Genomic DNA, 20000 nt, shown 5'->3' on the forward strand with positions numbered 1-20000 from the left:
AATAATAATAATAATAATAATAATAATAACTATAATAATAATAATAATAATACAAATAATAATAATAATAATAATAATAATAACTATAATAATAATAATAATAATAATAATAATAATAATACAAATAATGATAATAATAATAATTATAATAATAATAATAATTATTATTATTATTATAACAATAATAATAATAACAATAATAATAATAATAATAATTACCAAAACATGTAACATAAGTAAATTGACAAATCTAAATTGACAGCATAGACACTTCAAAGCATTAATCTACTTCCAACATTATCAAGCAGGGGAGTTCTCGAGACCTACCTGAACTCGGACTCCCCTCTCGCCCTGCAACGGGAGGGAGCCCTGGACTCGAGGATCTCACAAGTTCAGGTCTCTCTCCCAGGACAGCATGCCAAACAAGCTCCATATTCAATCATCAGTTAAGGGCGAACTCTTGAAACGGCAACTGGGGGAAAAATGCACAGGGGGCTAATAATTCTGAATCAGCTGTATATGTCTTCAACTTTTATATTACTTCATATTTCTAAGAATTTGTCTTTGTCTCAACAAGTGTAACAGAAACTAAATCTGATGTCGATTCCAGCTTGATGCGAAAACATTCATCAAAGTTCAGTTCAGTTCTGTATAGGGAAGTGAAAGAGGTTGTTTTTGTCTTTGTGGAGAAAAAAAAAACCCATGAGGCAAAGCGGTCCAGTGATCGCTATTGGCTGTTTAAAGTGTTACGCCGGGACAGAAAGGGTGGTGAGTCTTGAGTGCTTTGTGGTTTTGGGCTGTTTCTTTGGTTTGCTGTTCTGATCTCTGGCGTCATGTGATGCGTGCTGAAGCTTTGATGATGTTGCATGTGATTAGACCACTAATATTTGTTACAGCTCATTTTTCTCGTAACACAACAAACAGTGGATAAAACAGCACAGGAGCACTGCAAGGTGGACTTTGTAATGGGGTGCCACAGGGTTGTAGATAAGTGCCCTACTTTTTCTATTACGCAGCCTTCAAAAGAGGACTAGGATAATGAGAGGACGTATTTTAAGAAGGGGTGACTCATTTGGGGTTTTCAACGTCAAGATCTGTGACTAAAATCCACAATAGTGTGTGCAGAATTAACGCTAATGTGCATTTTCTATTCGAATACATATATTTATCTATCTTTAATATGCAAGTCAGGGAGGCATGGTGGCTCAGTGGTTAGCACTGTCGCCTCAGAGCAAGAAGGTTGCTGGTTTGAGTCCCAGCGGGGGCAGTTTGCATTTCTGTGTGGAGTTTGCATGTTCTCCCTATGTGCTCTGGATTCCCAAACAGTACAAACACATACACTACAGGTGAATTGGGTAAACTGAATTGCCCGTACACTCTCAAAAATAAAGGTGTGCGAGCTGTCACTGGGGTGACCTAGACTTGTGTTTTGGAACCTGGCGCATTTCCCCATTTAGCACGGTTCATTTGGCATATGTGAATCCAGCAATCGTGTTCGGATCCGCACCAAAACAATCAGTCCGAGATTGCCTGAATGAGGTGAACTCTGGAGCAGATCAATTGTAATGAGAAAGCAATACAATCCGAACCAGGCTATATTACATCGTATTATGGATATTTATTAGGATTATCAGCTATATGAAGAGACAATTATAAGTAGGGCGGGAGGTCATTTCTACCGGTAAATGTGCGTTTCACATCAAATACGAAAGTGAAAGCATGCAGAACTAATACTGGGAGCTGTTTATCCATCGGGAAAATTGACCGAACAGCAGTCTTCATTTATCTGTTATTTGTCTCTAATGTAAATCCTATAATGCATCATTCTAGCCGACGGCTCTGTATGAGAAAGTCTTACCTCCTTATTTATATTTGGTTTCACCATCCAAAAATAAAGCACAGCATTTCGCTTGTATTGTACTATTGCTTTTTGTCATAAATTAAAATAAGGACGCATGACAGCTGAGCGGGACTCTGCAAAATAAACCATGGAACTCTTTGCCGTGTGAAAGCGAACCGCACCAAGACCAATGAGCAACATTGTAACAATTTTAAACCCTAATTTCGGAACAAATGAATCGATCCACAGGGGTGAAAACACCCTTACAATGCATAAAGCAAGTCACACCTCAGATGTGACTTTTAGAAGTCTACAAAATGACTGAATTTATATTAATTAAATGCTTATTAATATGTTATAACAATAACACTAAATATAATGAAGAAAACAGCAGTTTTTTTGGGTGCTAAGTCAAAATTATTCACATTTTTTTTTTCAAGTATTTCCCAAAGGATGTTTAGCACTGCAAGAATTTTTTTCACAGTATTTTCTATAATATTTTTTACTTCTGGAGAAAGTCTTATTTGCTTTATTTTGGCTAGAATAAAAGCAGTTTTTAATTTTTAAACACCATTTAAGGGTCAATATTTTAGCCCCCTTAAGGTTTTTTTTTAATTGTCTACAGAACAAACCATCATTATACAATGATGTACTTAACTTTTACCTATTAACCTAGTTCAGCCTTTACATGTCACTTTAAGCTGAATATTAGTGGCTTGAAAAATATCTAGTAAAATATTTTGTGCTGTCATCATGGCAAAGATAAAATAATTTTTTTCACAGTATTTTCTATAATATTTTTTACTTCTGGAGAAAGTCTTATTTGCTTTATTTTGGCTAGAATAAAAGCAGTTTTTAATTTTTAAACACCATTTAAGGGTCAATATTTTAGCCCCCTTAAGGTATTTTTTTAATTGTCTACAGAACAAACCATCATTATACAATGATGTACTTAACTTTTACCTAATTAACATAGATAAGCCTTTACATGTCACTTTAAGCTGAATATTAGTGGCTTGAAAAATATCTAGTAAAATATTCTGTGCTGTCATCATGGCAAAGATAAAAGAAATCAGTTATTAGAAATGAGTTATTAAAACTATTAGGTCTTTTTTTTTAAACAGAAATTGGGTGGAAAAATATTCAGGAGGGCTTATAATTCTGACTTCAACCGTATATGTAAAGTCTGAGCGAGCGGATGCTGTTGGAAACCTCACAGAAGGTCGGCGAGTGTAATTTCTCTCTTCTCGCACTCAGCCTGTGTGTCTGCGTCCCCTCTAGTGTGTGATTTATGTAGCAGTGTTTTCTGCCCGTGTGCGTCAGCACTGGCTCTGGGAGTCTCGTGAGGCGTTTGCGCTCCTGAAGAGCTGTGTCTCGTGTCTGGACAGCGTCAGTCGGCAGCAGCCCCCCGGCCCCCTCCTGTTTTTCTCTTTCACTGTCGCTCTCTCACTCTCTCTCTTTCTGCGTATTCAGACCTGCGCCTCCATACATCAACGTGTTTTTCTCCCCTGAGCTAAACCCGGCTATCAAAGGTTGCTTTTGCTGTACATTTTCCATCATTTATTACTGAACAAAAAATGTGATGGATAATTCTAAAGGCTTTAGACAGATTAAAAAAAGGTGTCTACAGGGTGTCTGTGTTTTTACAGTGATTACAGTGAATGGAGTCAAATTAGGGCTGCACAATGTATCGTTTCAGCATCGATATGGCAATGTGTGAATATGCAATAGTCACATTGTAAGATCTGCAATGTGAGATTGTAATTAACCAGGAAACAGTTCATAACACAAGCAAGGTTGAACCCTAACAGAGGGAAAGAATTTATTTTTAAGGTGTGTGACTCTAGAAAAACTATAAAGCACTGATAATTTCATTTGCATCGTTGTATTGCATTCATTGTTTTTGCTTGTAATTTGTTTATTATATTTAATAAGCACACTCCCTACAAAAATTGTCACAAACAATTAAATTATAATGTTAAATTATTAATTCTTTCCAAATAGTTGTTTAAATCATCTTCTGTAATTACGTTAATGTTACAATATATACAATATATATATATTTTTCAACATATTTCTAAACATAATAGTTTTAAAAACTCATTTCTAATACCTTAACTTGGCAAGTCAATTAGACAAGTTAAGGTATTTAAGCAAGTCCTTGTATAACGATGGTTTGTTCAATATCAAAATATCAAAGAATATCAAAATATCAAAAACAAGTCAAAAAATATTGCTTAAAATTATTGCTTTTGGCATTTATAGTGTTTAATTAATTATTATTCCTGTGTTATAATTTAACCTATTTCTGTTAAAATGTTTATAATTGTTCAATATTCAAAGGGTACTTATTTGAACTTGATTTGACCGTATACAGCTGAAGGCACACTCATTAGCACTCTTGTGAAATTTTTGTTATTTTTTGATGTTTAACAGAGCAAAGACTTTTTTTTTTTTTTTTACAGTATTTCCTATTATATATATATATATATATATATATATATATATATATATATATATATATATATATATATATATATATGAGCAATTCCAGCACGGATTTGACATTTGCAGTAAAGTTAACATTATATTGAAACTTTTGTTTATATTTTCCAGAACAACTGACCACAGAGTTCTGCGATCAGAAAAATATCAGTCTGTTAACATGTTTTGTACTTTAAATGAGGAAAATAAACATGCGTTACGGATGTGACAAAAAAGTCTGCAGGTTTACAGTGTACAACATACTTTGTAGAAATTCTGTGAATTAAACTGCACTACCCAAAAGAAACAATGCTAATCTAAAGGATATGAGTTGGCTCTCTATAAAACAAAAATGATTGATTTAATTTCATTTAATATTTTTACATTAATGAGGTAAAAGTTTTGTTATGGATGTGACAGCTCTCCGTTATGGATGTGACAGATGTGAACGTGCCACTTCTGTGACTTTAGAAATACTCAAAAATGTCTCTGTCTGTATTTTCAAACTATTCTATTTGATTTTCCAAAGTACTGTAAAATACTTACTTACACAAAAAATCCAGAAACTGTTTCCAAATTTTGGTGAAAACTTGACATTTGCACGGAATTGCTCATATATATATATATATATATATATATATATATATATATATATATATATATATATTCTTTCTAGATAAATTCTTATTTATCTAAGTTTGTTTGGAATAACTGCAGTTTTTTATTTTAAAAATCAAATTTTGAATCAAAAACTGCCCCCTTTATTTTTATTGGCTACAGAACAAATCGCTGTTGACTGATGACTTGGCTAAGTAACCCAATCTTGTGTACTAAAACTAGGGTTGTAACAATATACCGGTATGAAGGTTTACCACGATTTGAACGTGCACGATTATCATACCATGAACAATTGCATATCAACGGTTTTAACCCTTAAAGACCGAGAGAGCCGCCCGCGGCTAAAAATAAGTATTGCTCTTAAATGTTTAATAACTTTTGATCCGCTGATCCGATTCATACAATTCAAAGATTGGCATAAAGAAGAGAGTCTCAGCTTTCCAGTGCTGTATCACATAACATTCGAGGACTTTCAGAGGCTCCGGAATCAGTGCGGTTACGTCATCAACATTTGACAACGCTGATTTGACAAAGAAACGCTCGTCACTGTGTCTCCGGACAAATCAGACATGATACATTGATGCATTGTCCCTCCTCCATGCCCAGATTGGTTCAAACTCGCTATATCACAACCAATAAGCATAGGTTTCGCTTTTGTTTGTGGACCAAGCTTTTTGAACAACACGGAATGAGAGATAGGCATACATTTATGCGCGGCTAAATAAAACGCAAAAAAAAAAAAAGTTTTGCATGAAATAATTCTCATACTAAGTACTTTTGCATGCACAGCAGCACAGAAACATGACAAAACAGTGACACAGCAAAGACGAACTGCTGCTCTTGCTGTTTTCAAAAGACGCAAATGAAGATGCAGCTGTTTGTCTGCATTGCATACAACCACATCCAAATCCATATCGATAGACAACCATATCCATGCTGGCACATAAAACCTAAGGATGTTCCATATTGAATCTAGTTTCGTTATGTAACTATTTATAGTATAGTACATATTTATATATTTTTTACTGAGGATTTGCACCATGTTTATTTGGACTTTATTTGGACTTTGACACATTATTTATTATTTTCTTATTTTTATTTGTTCTTTGTAAGTGGTGTTGTTTATAGTAACTAAAAAATATATTATTTGTAAAAAGTCAAATTTGCTTCACTAATCTATTATTTTGTAACATTTGTAACATACCGTATACCGCGAAACCGTCAAACCGTGGTATTGTTTTAGACGATTATCATACCGTAAAAAATTCATACCGTTACAACCCTAACTAAAACTAATCAACCTACACTGTAAAAAACAAAATTGACTCAACTTGAAATTTTAAGGCAACAAACTTCAGGACATTTTTGACTCAACTTTCAACTAAGTTTCTTCTCTTGACTTGATTTAAGTTGAGTTAACCTAAAAATGTCCTGAAGTTTGTTGCCTTAAAATTTCAAGTTGAGTCAACTTTGTTTAGTTTTTTTTAGTTTTTTTACAGTGTAGTTAAGCCAATAATTAATATATTGGCTTATCATGCAATACATGGACATGACTTAAAAAAATTTGGCCACTCAATATATATTTTGGGGTAGGGCTGTGCGATTTAGGGAAAATATCTAATTGTGATTTTAATTTCAATTTTTATTAATTTATTTTTTAATTAATTAATAAATTTTTATTTATTTATTTAATTATTTTAAACAGATATTGCGGTTTTGATTTGATTTGCCATTTAATTTTGCAGTGAAGCTTCAGCTCAATGTTCTGTATCGTAACTTCTTACTGCTGAATTGCAAAATAGGAACTGAAAAGATATTAACTAACAACTTTTATTCGAGTTTGTTTATAAATATTCAGAAATTAAACTTTTAAATTAGATTACATTTTTTTAAATAAAGATTAAAATTTTCTCTAGAGCCAACAGTAGTGAGTTACGGTGTTATTTATCTCCTGGTGCCTTAGTGATGTTTTTCATATGGTGTAAAAGCTGCAAACAACTCTGAAATGGTACTTTGCTGTTGCACGCTAGATTAAGTCACTAGCAATACTTTTAGTTGAATTTTCAGCAAGGTGCTTCTCATATAGCCGCCTGTGGTGCTTTTTTAGGTGCTGGTTTTCGTATGTCCTCATGCTGTGGCAAAATTCTGCGACAGCTCTTACAAATGACCTTTGGACTTTGAAACCAAAATATTCCCATATTACAGATATGCCGTTTTTCATTAATATGAATTCATCTATTAATGCTTCTGAAGCGGCAGACGCCATCATTGTTTGTTTGTTTTATTGTGGGCGGTCTGCATAGTTCGGTTGTGCAGTTCTGATTGGCCAGAATGAAAGTGTGCTTACTCAATTGGCTATTTAAGACTGTCACAGACGGCAGGATGGAGGAAATTATATAAATCATAAACATTTTATATCGCTGCCTTTTGCGATTTGCTAATCGCAATGTTTCAAATCGTGATTGTGATTTGATTTGGATTAATCACACAGCTCTATTGTAAGGGAAATCTGAGCATCCGGAGGAAACCCACACCAACACGGGCAGAACATGCAAACTCCGCACAGAAACGCTAACTGACCCAGCCGGGACTTGAACCTTGTTGCTGTGAGGCGACAAAGCTAACCACTGAGCTACCATGGCGCCCCAGATGTTCAATCTTCAAATTAAATAATTTAAAACTAATTTTAAAGTCACATAATATTCAGTTTAATTAAAGTACAACTGTTAATAATTCAAATGAACACACTTCAAATTCAGATTGTTTTGGCATATTTTAAGCTCCATACTTGTAGTGCGACCTCAGCCAGCTATGTGACTTATGCGTGGATGCGTATGCATATGAATACTCCTCAGACATCTGGTTTGGTTTAAGGGTTCAAAGAGTGGAAGCTCTGCCATTCTCATCTGTTTTGTCTTTTTGTTGTTGTGCACCAAAACAGTCTGTAGCCTCTCACTACCCTTTGTCTGTTTGTGGAAGCTTTTGTGGGCTAGCTTGGGTCTCAATGTCTTACTGCTAAAATGTGTGTGTGTGTTTTGTCTTTGTGTGGTGTGTGTGTTTGTATAGTGTGAAACACATGCCTTCCAGCTGTGTTACCCCCGAGTTTGCACATTAAGTCAAGACGCACATATGCTCAAACTGTTTGGTTTCAATACACTCAATCGTGGCATTTATATGAAAAGAAGCCAAGGGATATTTAATTAAAGTTTCTGGAGGTCCAAATTTCCATTGACGCAAAGCTCCCATCTGCACTTTTAACTTTGTTTTAAGCATTGAAAGAGGATTTCTGTCAATCTAGCAGTTAAGTTACTTTCAAAACAAAAAAAAACTAAATTAAAATTACCCTCAAAGACCGGATGCTTTGTTGTTAACTCACCAAAATGTGCTTTCCTTCAGGAGTGGTCCAGTAAATCGATGTTTGGCCTGACAACAGAGACTATAAACAACAACACTTAGTGAGCTTTCAAAACACTTAACTTACTATTAAACACAGTCAGTGTGTCCATCTTCTTTCTGCATCTCCATTTTCTTACTGTGCCTGTACTCCCTGAACTATACACATTAAAGGTGCAGTATGTAGGTTTGACAGGCAGTGGTTGAACCTTGTTCAATACAAATGCAAGTGCAGGTTGCCAGATTTATGACATCAACAGGAATGTGCCTGACTATCGAGCCTAAAGGCTGATTTAAGTCATGTTCTGAATAAAAGCAACAGCACCTGACAGAAGTAATATTTTTCTTATCAAAAGGAGTTTTTGTCCTAACCAACACCTGAAATTTAGATTCTAGAAACGGCTTCTTTTTCTTGCAGCTGAACAACAGGATAAACTGACAATGATCACCTCAGGTACACTTCATGTGCTTTATTCAGTGTTAAATGCTAATAATGTGAGTTTGAATGTCATTTTACATGACATTTATTGCCATACTACTGAAAGCAGCAGCAGATAGTTCACCTGAGATCTTGAAAATAAACACTTTGACATTGAACTTTAGAACTGAGACTCAGTGCAAGTAAACACATATCAATGATTAAGCATCTACATTTAATAATGTTAAAAAAAGTTTAATATGTATTAATTAGATTATAAACATTACCATTTTGCTGGGGTGCAGTGAGTGCACTATTCGGAATGGCTGTATTTACATTTCTGTCCTGTTTCGTCTGGTACAAACAGCCAAACTGTCATCACTGCAAATCTTGGCATGTAGAGTGTTGTTAGGACACATACAATATAACCTGCTCACCTAATGTTTACCTTCATAATATTTAAATTATTAGCTTATTATTAATTTCCTCATGTGGAACTCTGAATCTGCGTCTCATTTTGGGCTCTGCTACTGTCCATCAGAGTTCTCCTTTCAGTCACGGATACAAACTTCGAGAGGCTTTCTGACTGAATGAATGAAATACGCTGTTTTCCACCAAGGCAATGCGGGGTGCTGAAATATAATTGGCTAAACTGGCATTGGGCGGGTTGTAGGGATTAAAATAAAGATAGACCATCCGGCGCGTAACAGCCTTTTTTAAAGCAGAACTTCAGTATTGTTTTTCAGATAAACAAGAATGTTCACTTAGCATGTTTCTTAAATATCTGCAAACATATTATGGTATTTTTATGCTTTAGAAGAGTCAAAAACTTACATACAGCACCTTTATATTGAATATTGGTAATGGTCCCTGAGCTCTGCAGAACCTCAGCACACCAATGGTCATTATACACTTCGATGTGGGCAGGAATAAATATATTTTGCCATTTTAAATAAGACAAAACCATGTATTAATTCTGATTATATTTTACAATATAGCTTAAATCGAAAAACAAACTCCTTAAATGGATAGTTCACCCAAAGTTTAAAATTCTGTTTAAAATTTTAGCTCATAATTGGCTATTTAAAATACTTTGAATGTTTTATATTTTGTTACAGACATACAGTGTCATCTTGCAACTGTTTTGCAGCCTATAAATATGTCCCAAACAATATTTTTAACTGTCCAAAATAGGGAAAAATGGTGTTTTTACTCTCTGATTGTCAAAACATTTTCAAAAATTTTCTTTGTTAAATATGCATCACAAAACAGTCAGGAAAGTGTTTTATGTAAATTCAGACCACAAGTCCACATATATGGACATAAATTTTTTCCAAAAATACATCAAATCAAAAGACGATTCTTAGGTTTTTATTCTAATTAGGATCCAATAAGCCCAAATAGCAAAGAGAAATAAAAAATGCATGTAAAAAACACTTTGGGCCTTAAGAGGTTAAATGTACTTGCCTCCACTTGTTTCTTTCATTTCATTTTCTTTTCGGCTTAGTCCCTTTATTAATCTGGGGTCGCCACAGCAGAATGAACCGCCAACTTATCCTGCATATGTTTTAGCGGATATGCAGCGGATACCCTTCCAGCTGCAACCCATCACTGGGAAACATCCATACACACTCATTGACACGCATACACTACGGATTTAGCTTACCCAATTCACCTACAGCACATGTCTTTGGACTGTGGGGGAAACCGGAGCACCCGGAGGAAACCCAAGCAAACACGGGGAAACTTCACACAGAAATGCCAACTGACCCAGCCGGGGCTTGAACCAGCTACCTTATTGCTGTGAAGCAATTGTGCTCCCCATTGGCCACCGTGCTGCCCCCACTTGTCTATTTTGAACATAAAATTAGATATTTTGAAGAATGCTGGAAAGCAGCAACAATTGACCTCCATAGTGTTTTTATTCCTACTTTGGATGCTGGTTTCCAACATTCCTCTGAATATATTGTTTTGTGTTTAACAGAAAAAAAAGAGATTTATAAGAGATTAAAGACACTTGGGTGTGAGTAAATGAGGAAGCAACTTTTTTTTTTAATTAATCTTTCTTTTTAAAATACGGTAACTACTGTTATAATGACATTACATTATAAAAAATCTACTTAAATTCATCTCAAAATTAGTTTCTTCCCTATTATGACTGACATGTCACAAAAAATATAAAAATTAATACGTTGGATATAAATAAATATTGCAAAATTCAGTAGAAATAAAACAGGTTAATTTAATTTCATGGTGAATTTAAATATCTTGATTCACCCAGAAGTGCTTGTTTTGTTGTAATAAACTTCAATAGTTTTCTCCAATAGTATGTCCTCACTTCTGTTAAGCACTATTAGGGAGATATTATGTTAAATGCCAGGATAAAGGAATAAAAAGTAAAAAAAAAAAGATGAGCTAGTTTAATTTTGCATTCTGAAGTCATTTAATAGCTTCATGTAGACTTCCAGTGGGCATTTATTGACGAGATCCTGATATTTTCTCAATCAGCGAATGCTCTATTTTTTTGAATGAGCGTGAGAGGAAGAAACTAATCTTGATCACTCTGTTCCAGGTCTGACGGATGAGAAAGTGAAGGCTTATCTCTCCCTCCACCCGCAGATGCTGGATGAGTTTGTGCTGGAGAGCGTGAGCTCGGAGACGGTGGACAGATGGCTGAAGCGGAAAAGCAGCACTCAGCCTGCAGGTACCACTCACGGACATGTGCTAGAATATTCTGATACAGAAACCTCGGTAACATGTTACAAGAAGGTTGTATTAGATAAGTTAAGAATAAAGTAAATTTTGGAGGTTATTATCGCTGAATAAGGCCTATGTTGTAATATATGAGCATTGTTGCATAAGTCTGAAGGGCTTTATTCTGTGAAAATAACCATTCCTCATGTACTTTTTCCTGCTTAATACACGGCCACTTGCCACAAAATTAATAATAATTAGCCCAGAAACATTGTTCTGAACTGTACTAATTTAATCATTTAATTAAATGCAAAGCTAACAGAACCGAAAACAGCTGATGGAGCGTACAGTAACCTGCACATTTTTCATTCGCAAGATGGTGTCCAACTGTCAAAAACAAAAACAGCTGATGGAGTATACACTAACCTGTGCATTATTCAGTCACAAGAAGCGCCAAAAAGTCAAAAACACAAAGCTGACAGAAACGAAAACAGCTGATGGAGTATACACTAACTTGTGCATTATTTAGTCACAAGATGGCGCCAAACAGTCAGAGACATAAAGCTGATTGAAACTAAAACAAGTGATGGAGTAGACACTAACCTGCTCATTATTCAGTCACAAGATGACACCAAACAGTCAAAAACATAAAGCTGATTGAAATGAAAACGGCTGATGAAGTATACACTAACCTGCTCATTATTCAGTCACAAGATGGCGCCAAACAGTCAAAAACAGTTAAAAACAGTGGAGTAACAATCATATACATATGTATAGAGGTGTAAGTATATGGATTTGAATGTATTCACTGGTGGTCAAGTTGATTTGAAGTTCCTGGATGAGCCTGTGTTATTTAGGGGTTGTTATCTGGAAATGACATAGCTTGGAATGTCACGATTGACCAAATCAAAATATTCCAGTCAGCCGTGTAATAATGTTAGTTAACGCTATAGTTAACATGAATTAGCAGTGAACAACACATCTGTTAAGCATTCGTTAATGTTAACTAAACATATATTGTGTTAATTAATACATAATTTAACATAAATAAATACTATGAACATAATTAAATACTATGAAAATGAACAAAAGTTGGTACCACATTATATAACGGAGTAGTTTACTCTCTACTATAAGGTTTCGTTAACAAACGCTTTGTTACTGATAAATCATGTTTAACATAAACATGTTTAAACATAACTAACATACAAGCTGAAGCTGAGGTTTCAACTTTACCACTCCATAATAGGCATGTTATTCATATTTGTGGACTTTACTAACATGATTTATCATTAGCAAAGCATTTGGTAAGGGAATTAGGAACCTTATTGTAAAGTGTTCACTACTCAAACATTATCAAATGTGTTATTAACATTTGTTCATGTTAACTAATTCATTAACTAATATATGTTTAGTTTACATAAAGGTTTAGCATTGCCGAACAAACATTTACTAATTAGATTGTTAATGTAAAGCGATGCAATCATAGTTAACATTATTAAAGATTATGTAATGCTGATTAAAGTCGTTGTCTGCCATTAGTTCATGTTAGCTAAAGCATTAATGAACATAATCTAATACAACCGTATTGTTAAGTGTTACCTAAATAATAATATATATCATTTACTGCATGTCTGTGGTTCTCAGTTGATGGAGACCGGTTGTGTCATTGTGCTGCAAAGCAAAATGAATTGGCTTGATAACATAATATGCTTATGGTAGGTTTTGCAAAGGAATAAAATACTATCCGTATTTTTGTTGCTGACGTCAATGGTTGTATGTCCAGTCATTCTGTGGTATTTTGGCACAAATTCTGTCCCTTGGTGATATGGCTTGTGCTATTATAACATGCTTTTTTGGCACAATGTGTCTTGTGCTATTATAATATCAGAGTTCTCAGCATGTGCTAGCCTGAGCAGTTCATGATTATTTTTTGATTTAGAGGTACAATTCTTTTTAACTTTTTTCTGTTTCATAGCAGCACTTGAAGTCAATTCAAGCCATTTAAATATCATCAAAAATATTATACAGTAAAATATGAAAAATTTGTTTATTTTAATATAGTATGTAGGCGGTTTAATTGGCCATTCACACAGAAAAACACAAGATGCATCATTTGGGACATTAATTTTTGTCTTAAAGCGCCTCCATCATCTTATAGACATCAAATAAAACAGTTGTCATGCCAACTTGCTACTGTAAGCAGAAGCTTACAACACTTGCCCCACCTCAGAGTGCTTCTGATTGGTCCACTGCTTTAGAACTGACACTGATGAGTAGCGCTGTGTAAACATTAAAACATTAAAAAAGTAGCACATTGGAAAAATGAATTCTGTGTGAATGGCCTCTAAATGTCAAGATAATTGAGGTCTGTTTATATGAAATCTTAGTTTATCTAGATTTAGTATGTAGGTGGGTTTAACCATCAAAATAAAGAGCTCTATTTTAACCACCAAAGCACTTGGTCTAAAGTGCACAGCACAGGTCCACTGAGGGTGTGTCTGAATCCATTATTTTGCTATTTTAAGGATTGAAAAAACAGTCTGTGTGCCCAGCACATCGTCTAAAATGGTTGTCCTTGTTCTCTTAATGAGTTATGGGTAGGGCCAGATGGAATCTGCGGACGTTTTGTGACATTTCTGCGGAGAATTTTGGTAAAGATCTGCGGATATCTGCTGAATTATTTTGGAAGTATCGTAGCTAAACCTTAATATGTGAAAATGTGAAATGAAAAATAATATCTTTTTAACTTTTATTTAATGTATAAATTACAACTCCAATTAGATTCACTTTAGTTGGTAAACAAAGCAAGTCTTCTATATAATATAAGTACTAAAAGACAAAAAATATTGCTGCACAAACTAGGGTTTAGTGATGTTGACCAATTTGGCATCGTACGATGTCTAACGTGAAACATCGTGATGGACGATGGCATCGTCGTCGTAGGAGGGGTGATAATTAAATATCAATTAATTCATAACGAATTAATTATTTGTAGCCTACCGTTTTCACTACCTGACCCACATGGTCTTTGCTTTACCCATAACCAAACCATAAATAAATAAAGTTACAAGCAAATGACCACCTGTCAATTACATTTTTTTCCACGGGACTCTGGCATAAATAGGGCACCGTGATCTGTCGTTCTAATGGCTTTTCCCACAGCTGGTGGAGGAGACGAGAGTTCCGTTGAAATTCACTGTAGTGCATACATTTTCATTGTTTTCCCTGCAAAGTCATCATCACGGATTTAGGAGACATTTATGCAGAATGCATCTTTGCACCTAAAAACGCCAAACGCAGCACTCATCAGGATACGGACTGTACCTCCCGTTTATTTCATACAGATAACAAAACCCAAAAAACTTTAAGCTGTAGTTAGTTCACTTAAACGTAGAGATGTCAAGCTTTATGTGGATATATTTCTTATGTCTGTGAAACAAGTATTTGCTGAGATTCCAGTGTGTTTGTTGACCACTTAACGTTGTAAAAGCACGTCTGGTCCAAGCTTCTCCCCTGAAGAATCATCCATATATAGCGATCGACGATTGGCTCATGTAGTAGGCTTCATTAGCCATATTGACCGTTACACTTTTCCCCATTCAAAACTATACGAGTGATACATGTTGTGTATTCTACTACTTGTGTCTTTGGCTGAAACTAGCAAAAAAAAAAAAAAAGAAGAAACAGTTGCACCACTCATGCCACTGCATTGCGCCATGTGTATGATAGGAGCCAGCGTGTCACTGCAACTGCAATCAAAACTAGCAGTATACTTCTTCCGTCCTTGTCCCTGTGTGTTTGTAACCTGAACAACACTGCAGAAGAAGGTTTTGTGCACTGGTGAACGTATGGGAGAGAGGGCCTGCTGTGTCCTACAGAAGGACCCGGATTCCACCCAAGCCACCCGAGGTGAAGAAAGCGTGGGAGGAGGTTGCGATTATAATATCTTAATTCTTAATTTTTAAAAATAATATTATTTAAAGATATTAGGTGGCACAGTGGGTAGCACGATCAATGGTTCAAGCCCAAGCTGGGTCAGCTGGCGTTTCTGTGTAAAAGTTTGCATGTTCTCCCTGTGTTGGCGTGGGTTTCCTTCAGGTGCTCTGGTTTCCCCTACAAAGTCTAAAGACATGCAGTAGGTGAATTGGGAAAGCTCAATAGTCCGTAGTGTATGTGTGTGAATGGGAGTGTATGGGTGTTTCCCAGTGATGGGTTGCAGCTGGAAAGGCATCCGCTGCGTAAACACATGTGCTGGATAAGTTGGCGGTTCATTCCGCTGTGGTGACCCCAGATTACAAAGGGACTAAGCTGAAAAGAAAAGGAATGAATGAATTAATTAGGGCGTCATGGTGGCGCAATGGGTGGCACGATCGCCTCACAGCAAGCTGGACGCTGGATCAAAACCCAGCTTGGTCAGTTGACATTTCTGTGTGGAGTTTGCATGTTCTCCCTGTGTTGGTGTGGTATTGCTTTGGGTGCTTCGGTTTCCCCCACGGTCCAAAGACATGCAGTATAGGTGAATTGGGTAAGCTAAGCTTGTCCGTAGTGTATGTCTGTGAATGGGAGTGTACGGGTGTTTCCCAGTGATGGGTTGCAGCTGGAAAGGCATCCGCTGCATAAAACATATGCTGGATAGATATATCTGTGCTGCTGTGGATCCCTGTCTGTGTAATAAGCAACGTGTACGCTTGTTTTGGACCTCTTTAAAAAATGTGCTCTATGGAAAACAACAACAATTTAAAATGCAGATTTTGCTTGGTCAATAGCGCACTGTTCTAGCTTTCTCAAAATAGCAATGTGCCAATAATGCAGCTTAACACACCTCTCTTTCAGACCAAATGCATTTGTTTTCTGGAAAACATGAAATGAGACCTGTACCAAGCTGCTACTAGCAGAAAACACTTGCGTCGCACATGGAGTCGGATGTACGATAGAAGCCAGTCTGTCACTGCATTATCAAATCTACATTATCGGTATACTTCGTCTATGCATGTGCCTGTGTGTATGTAACCTGAACATCACAGGCTGCAGAAGGCTAAAGGTTTTGCGCACTGGTGAAAGTATGGAAGAGAGGGCCTGCTGGGTCCTTATGGGTCATTAGGGCTGTTTAAGCGGGCCTGGCTTCTCTGTGCACAGCATGCTTCATGCTGCGGCCCGCTCCACTCGACCCATCACATCCATCAAGGGCCCACAGGCTTGGCGGCCGGCCCAGCTCAGCTACTGACGTCAGAGCCAACCTCCAGGGGCATGCAGTCGGTCGGGAGGGGGGCTGGAGGAGGGTGAATGTGTCGCATTTTGGGAATGTTTTCTGCATGAGTGCAGCAGCGCTCTCTCTCTCTCTCTCTCTCTCTCTCTCTCTCTCTCTCTCTCTCTCTCTCTCTCTCTCTCTCGGGTTGCCGGCTGATGGTTAACCTCGGCTCTGCTCTGCAGGCTGGGCAGCGGGATTTTTTCTCAGGCACCGTTTCAACATCAGTCTCGCTACAAACCGTGTGTGCCAGATTTTGTCTTGGCTTGTGATGCATATCAAGCAGTGCTTTAAATTAGTATGCAGGTTAGCACACAAATTCTTTGTGTACGTCAATGCATTTTTTTTTCTTCGTCTTCTTCCCACTGACCATTAACTAAAGCATATGGATGTGGGATCAAACGACAAACATTTTTTGTGCTTCATATTTGTTCCTGCGAATTTTAAAAACACATTTATTTTTATTATTATTTATGTTATTATTTATATTATTATATAAAATTATTTATATTATTTATATATTTATATTTATCCATTCATTCATTTTCCTTCGGCTTAGTCTCTGTTTCAGAGGTCGCCACAGCGGAACAAACTGCTAAATATTCTATTTTAATTGTTTTAAAATGGGTTAAAGTATCCCGGACGAGCCCCCAAAAATGTTACAAACCCCTGATGTTAGTCTAGGGAATGGGGTTTGACATTTATATGCAATTAAAAGAAATGTATACAAATAATGAATGAAGTGCAAAAGACAACCAAAGTAGATACCAAAAACTCTGACTTTTTTTACAACACCCAAAGTGAACAAAACAACGAATTAATCAATGATAAAGCAAAAGAAAGTAAGGCAAAAATATACTATTGACAACAAATACAATATTGTGGCAAACACTAAAGCAGGTCGCACACCAGAAGCGCCACTCGGTGTGCACATGACAGTTTAAAGTATCACACACCAGACGTGCACATTTGTATGATATTTAACATGAAACTAATCAGATGTCGATCTGTGGCGCGGCTGAAATATAAACTGCGTCCTGAGTCGTGGCTGGGCGCCGCCGACAGCCCCAAACTTGCGGCGCTGATCTGTGTACCCTGATAGAAACCTATGTTTAAAATTCTAAAATGCATGGTGCTGCGTGGCGTTGGCGTCGCCGAGCGGCGCTTCTGGTGTGCGACCAGCTTACGACAGGAAAAACAAGAGAGTTAGCAGGAGAGAAAAACAAAACCCATACAATATATAACTCCCTAGAAGCATCTAACTAACTAAGTATATGAACCAAAATAACAAACACACGACGAGTCTTCCCAATAATATCTATCTACTTTATCTACCCAAAAAGTACAAAGGGTGGCGCTCGCCCCTAACCTGATGTACCAAACATAGTACTTCTACATGTTGCAAGATGTATGTCACGTGACCTGTTTACCTGTCCGCTTCGTCCAAGCCTCGCAAACAACGTAAATGAGAAATGCAATGATATAGTCTATGAATGACAGATGGATAACGTGCACACGGAAACGGGCAACATCAAAAATACATAGTCAGACAGGGTTTTTCTTTCTAAACGCAATACATCAACAGAAACAACAGGAAAAAGAAAGGAAGGGACTGGAGAGGGGTCTGGCGCGCTTTTATGACGGGTGGTTTTTGCCATTTGGATATGACGTCAGAGTGACTTAACCAGGGAGGAAATGATTGACAGATGAATCGACCAATGAATGAAACCTGAGAAAAATGAAAGCAGATACGAGAGAACAAAGCGAGAGAGAGAGAGAGAGAGAAAGAGAGAGAGAGAAAGAGAAAAAAAAAAAAACACAGAGCACAAATAATCACAACAAAATTGTTGTTATCTGATGTGGGGCCAGAGTGGGCCAAGCTCCTTATTGGGTGGGCCTGGGTGGACGGATGGCGTAACCGTAGCAAAACTTATACGTTTCAAAACTAAAACGCATTAGTGTAAACAGGGCCTTAGTGTAATATTAGTTAAACACACATTCGGTTACATTGAAAACAGTATTTTTTTCTGCAGTAGCCTAAATAAATCTTAAACATTAAAAATGCTTTTACATCACTGCATTTACATATATAGTGCATGTGTGCATGTATGGTCCGCATAGTCCGTAGTGCATGTGTGTAACTCCCAAAACACTGTTAACTCATTTACTGTATATGAATGTGTTAATAAAAAATCTTAAACATTATCTGAATATTTAACTGCATTTTGCATCTAAAAGAGGGAATTTTCAACTGCAGGGAGCACGAGAAACCAAGAAAGATCCCGACTTCTGCCAGAAAAGGCAAATATGTAGATTTTTCTCCCGAAGAATGGTAAAAAACTAAGTCATCTACCTTCAAACCATTGTACATTATTTTACAGTAAAATTAGTATTTAATTGTTTTACAATTGTCTTTTTTTTTTAGTTAAAAACGTAATAATAAAATAAAGAGTTGTTTTTCATAAAAAAAAAACATTATCAAAAGTACCGACTGTTAAGGTACCGAACCGATAAGTGGTATCGATAAAGGTAGTAATACCGTTAAAACCTTAACGATACCTATCTCAGAGTATACCATAGATATCGTGACAAGCCTAGAATGTTGCTCACAAGGCTTCAATCCTGAAATAATAAAAACAAAATAGAAAAAGCTTTCATAGTATTCCAAGTAAAAATCTGAACATCTTCTACTTTTTTTCTTCATCTTTGATAGGTCACAAGTGTGTGTGCTTGTGAGATCACTGATTAGTTTAATAATAGATTGTCCTAATCTGGTGTCTTGAGTTTGTGGAGATACCCAGACATCATATGATTGTGCTGTTGTAGTGAATGCGAGAGCGTCATTACAGGGCTAGCGGCAGCACTAGCAGCAGCGCCGCTGGCTTCAGTTCATGTGATGCTCTTGCTATCTTTCTGTTCCAGCGTCTGCAAATACTGTGACCCGCAGTATACCTCCTGTAGCATCTTTTATACTTAACCCTCCTGCTGATGTACGGGTTCAGAAGGAGCCAGGCATCATTTTAACATGAGATAACCAAACCTAAACAATGGATTTTTTTATCTTAATGTTTGGTGACTTTGACACCAATATGAAAAAACAAGCAAATTACATATATTTCATGAAGGATGCACACATTAAGGGGACAGCGGTTGTCTTTTGAATCAATTTTCACCCATTTCAAATTGTTTTTTCACCACAAAACTACTGGGGTCTCACCTGTTATACAGTGGAGGAAATAAGTATTGAACACATCATGATTTTCCCTTGATGATGATATTTCTAAAGGAGCTGATGACATGGAATT

General features: G+C 36.4%; 1 protein-coding gene across 7 annotated transcripts in view; it reads left to right on the plus strand.

Moving 5' to 3' along the window:
• Positions 1-20000, plus strand: part of pde10a (phosphodiesterase 10A) — a 152623-nt gene that overhangs the window by 67393 nt on the left and 65230 nt on the right. For all 7 annotated transcript variants that reach the window (XM_087277718.1, XM_087277719.1, XM_087277720.1 and 4 more), the window contains 1 exon segment: positions 11326-11457. In XM_087277718.1, coding sequence (XP_087133844.1) covers positions 11326-11457 — 132 coding nt within the window.

Source organism: Danio rerio, chromosome 13, assembly GCF_052040795.2.
Source record: "Danio rerio strain M-AB ecotype USA chromosome 13, GRCz13ab, whole genome shotgun sequence".
Classification (NCBI taxonomy): domain Eukaryota; kingdom Metazoa; phylum Chordata; class Actinopteri; order Cypriniformes; family Danionidae; genus Danio; species Danio rerio.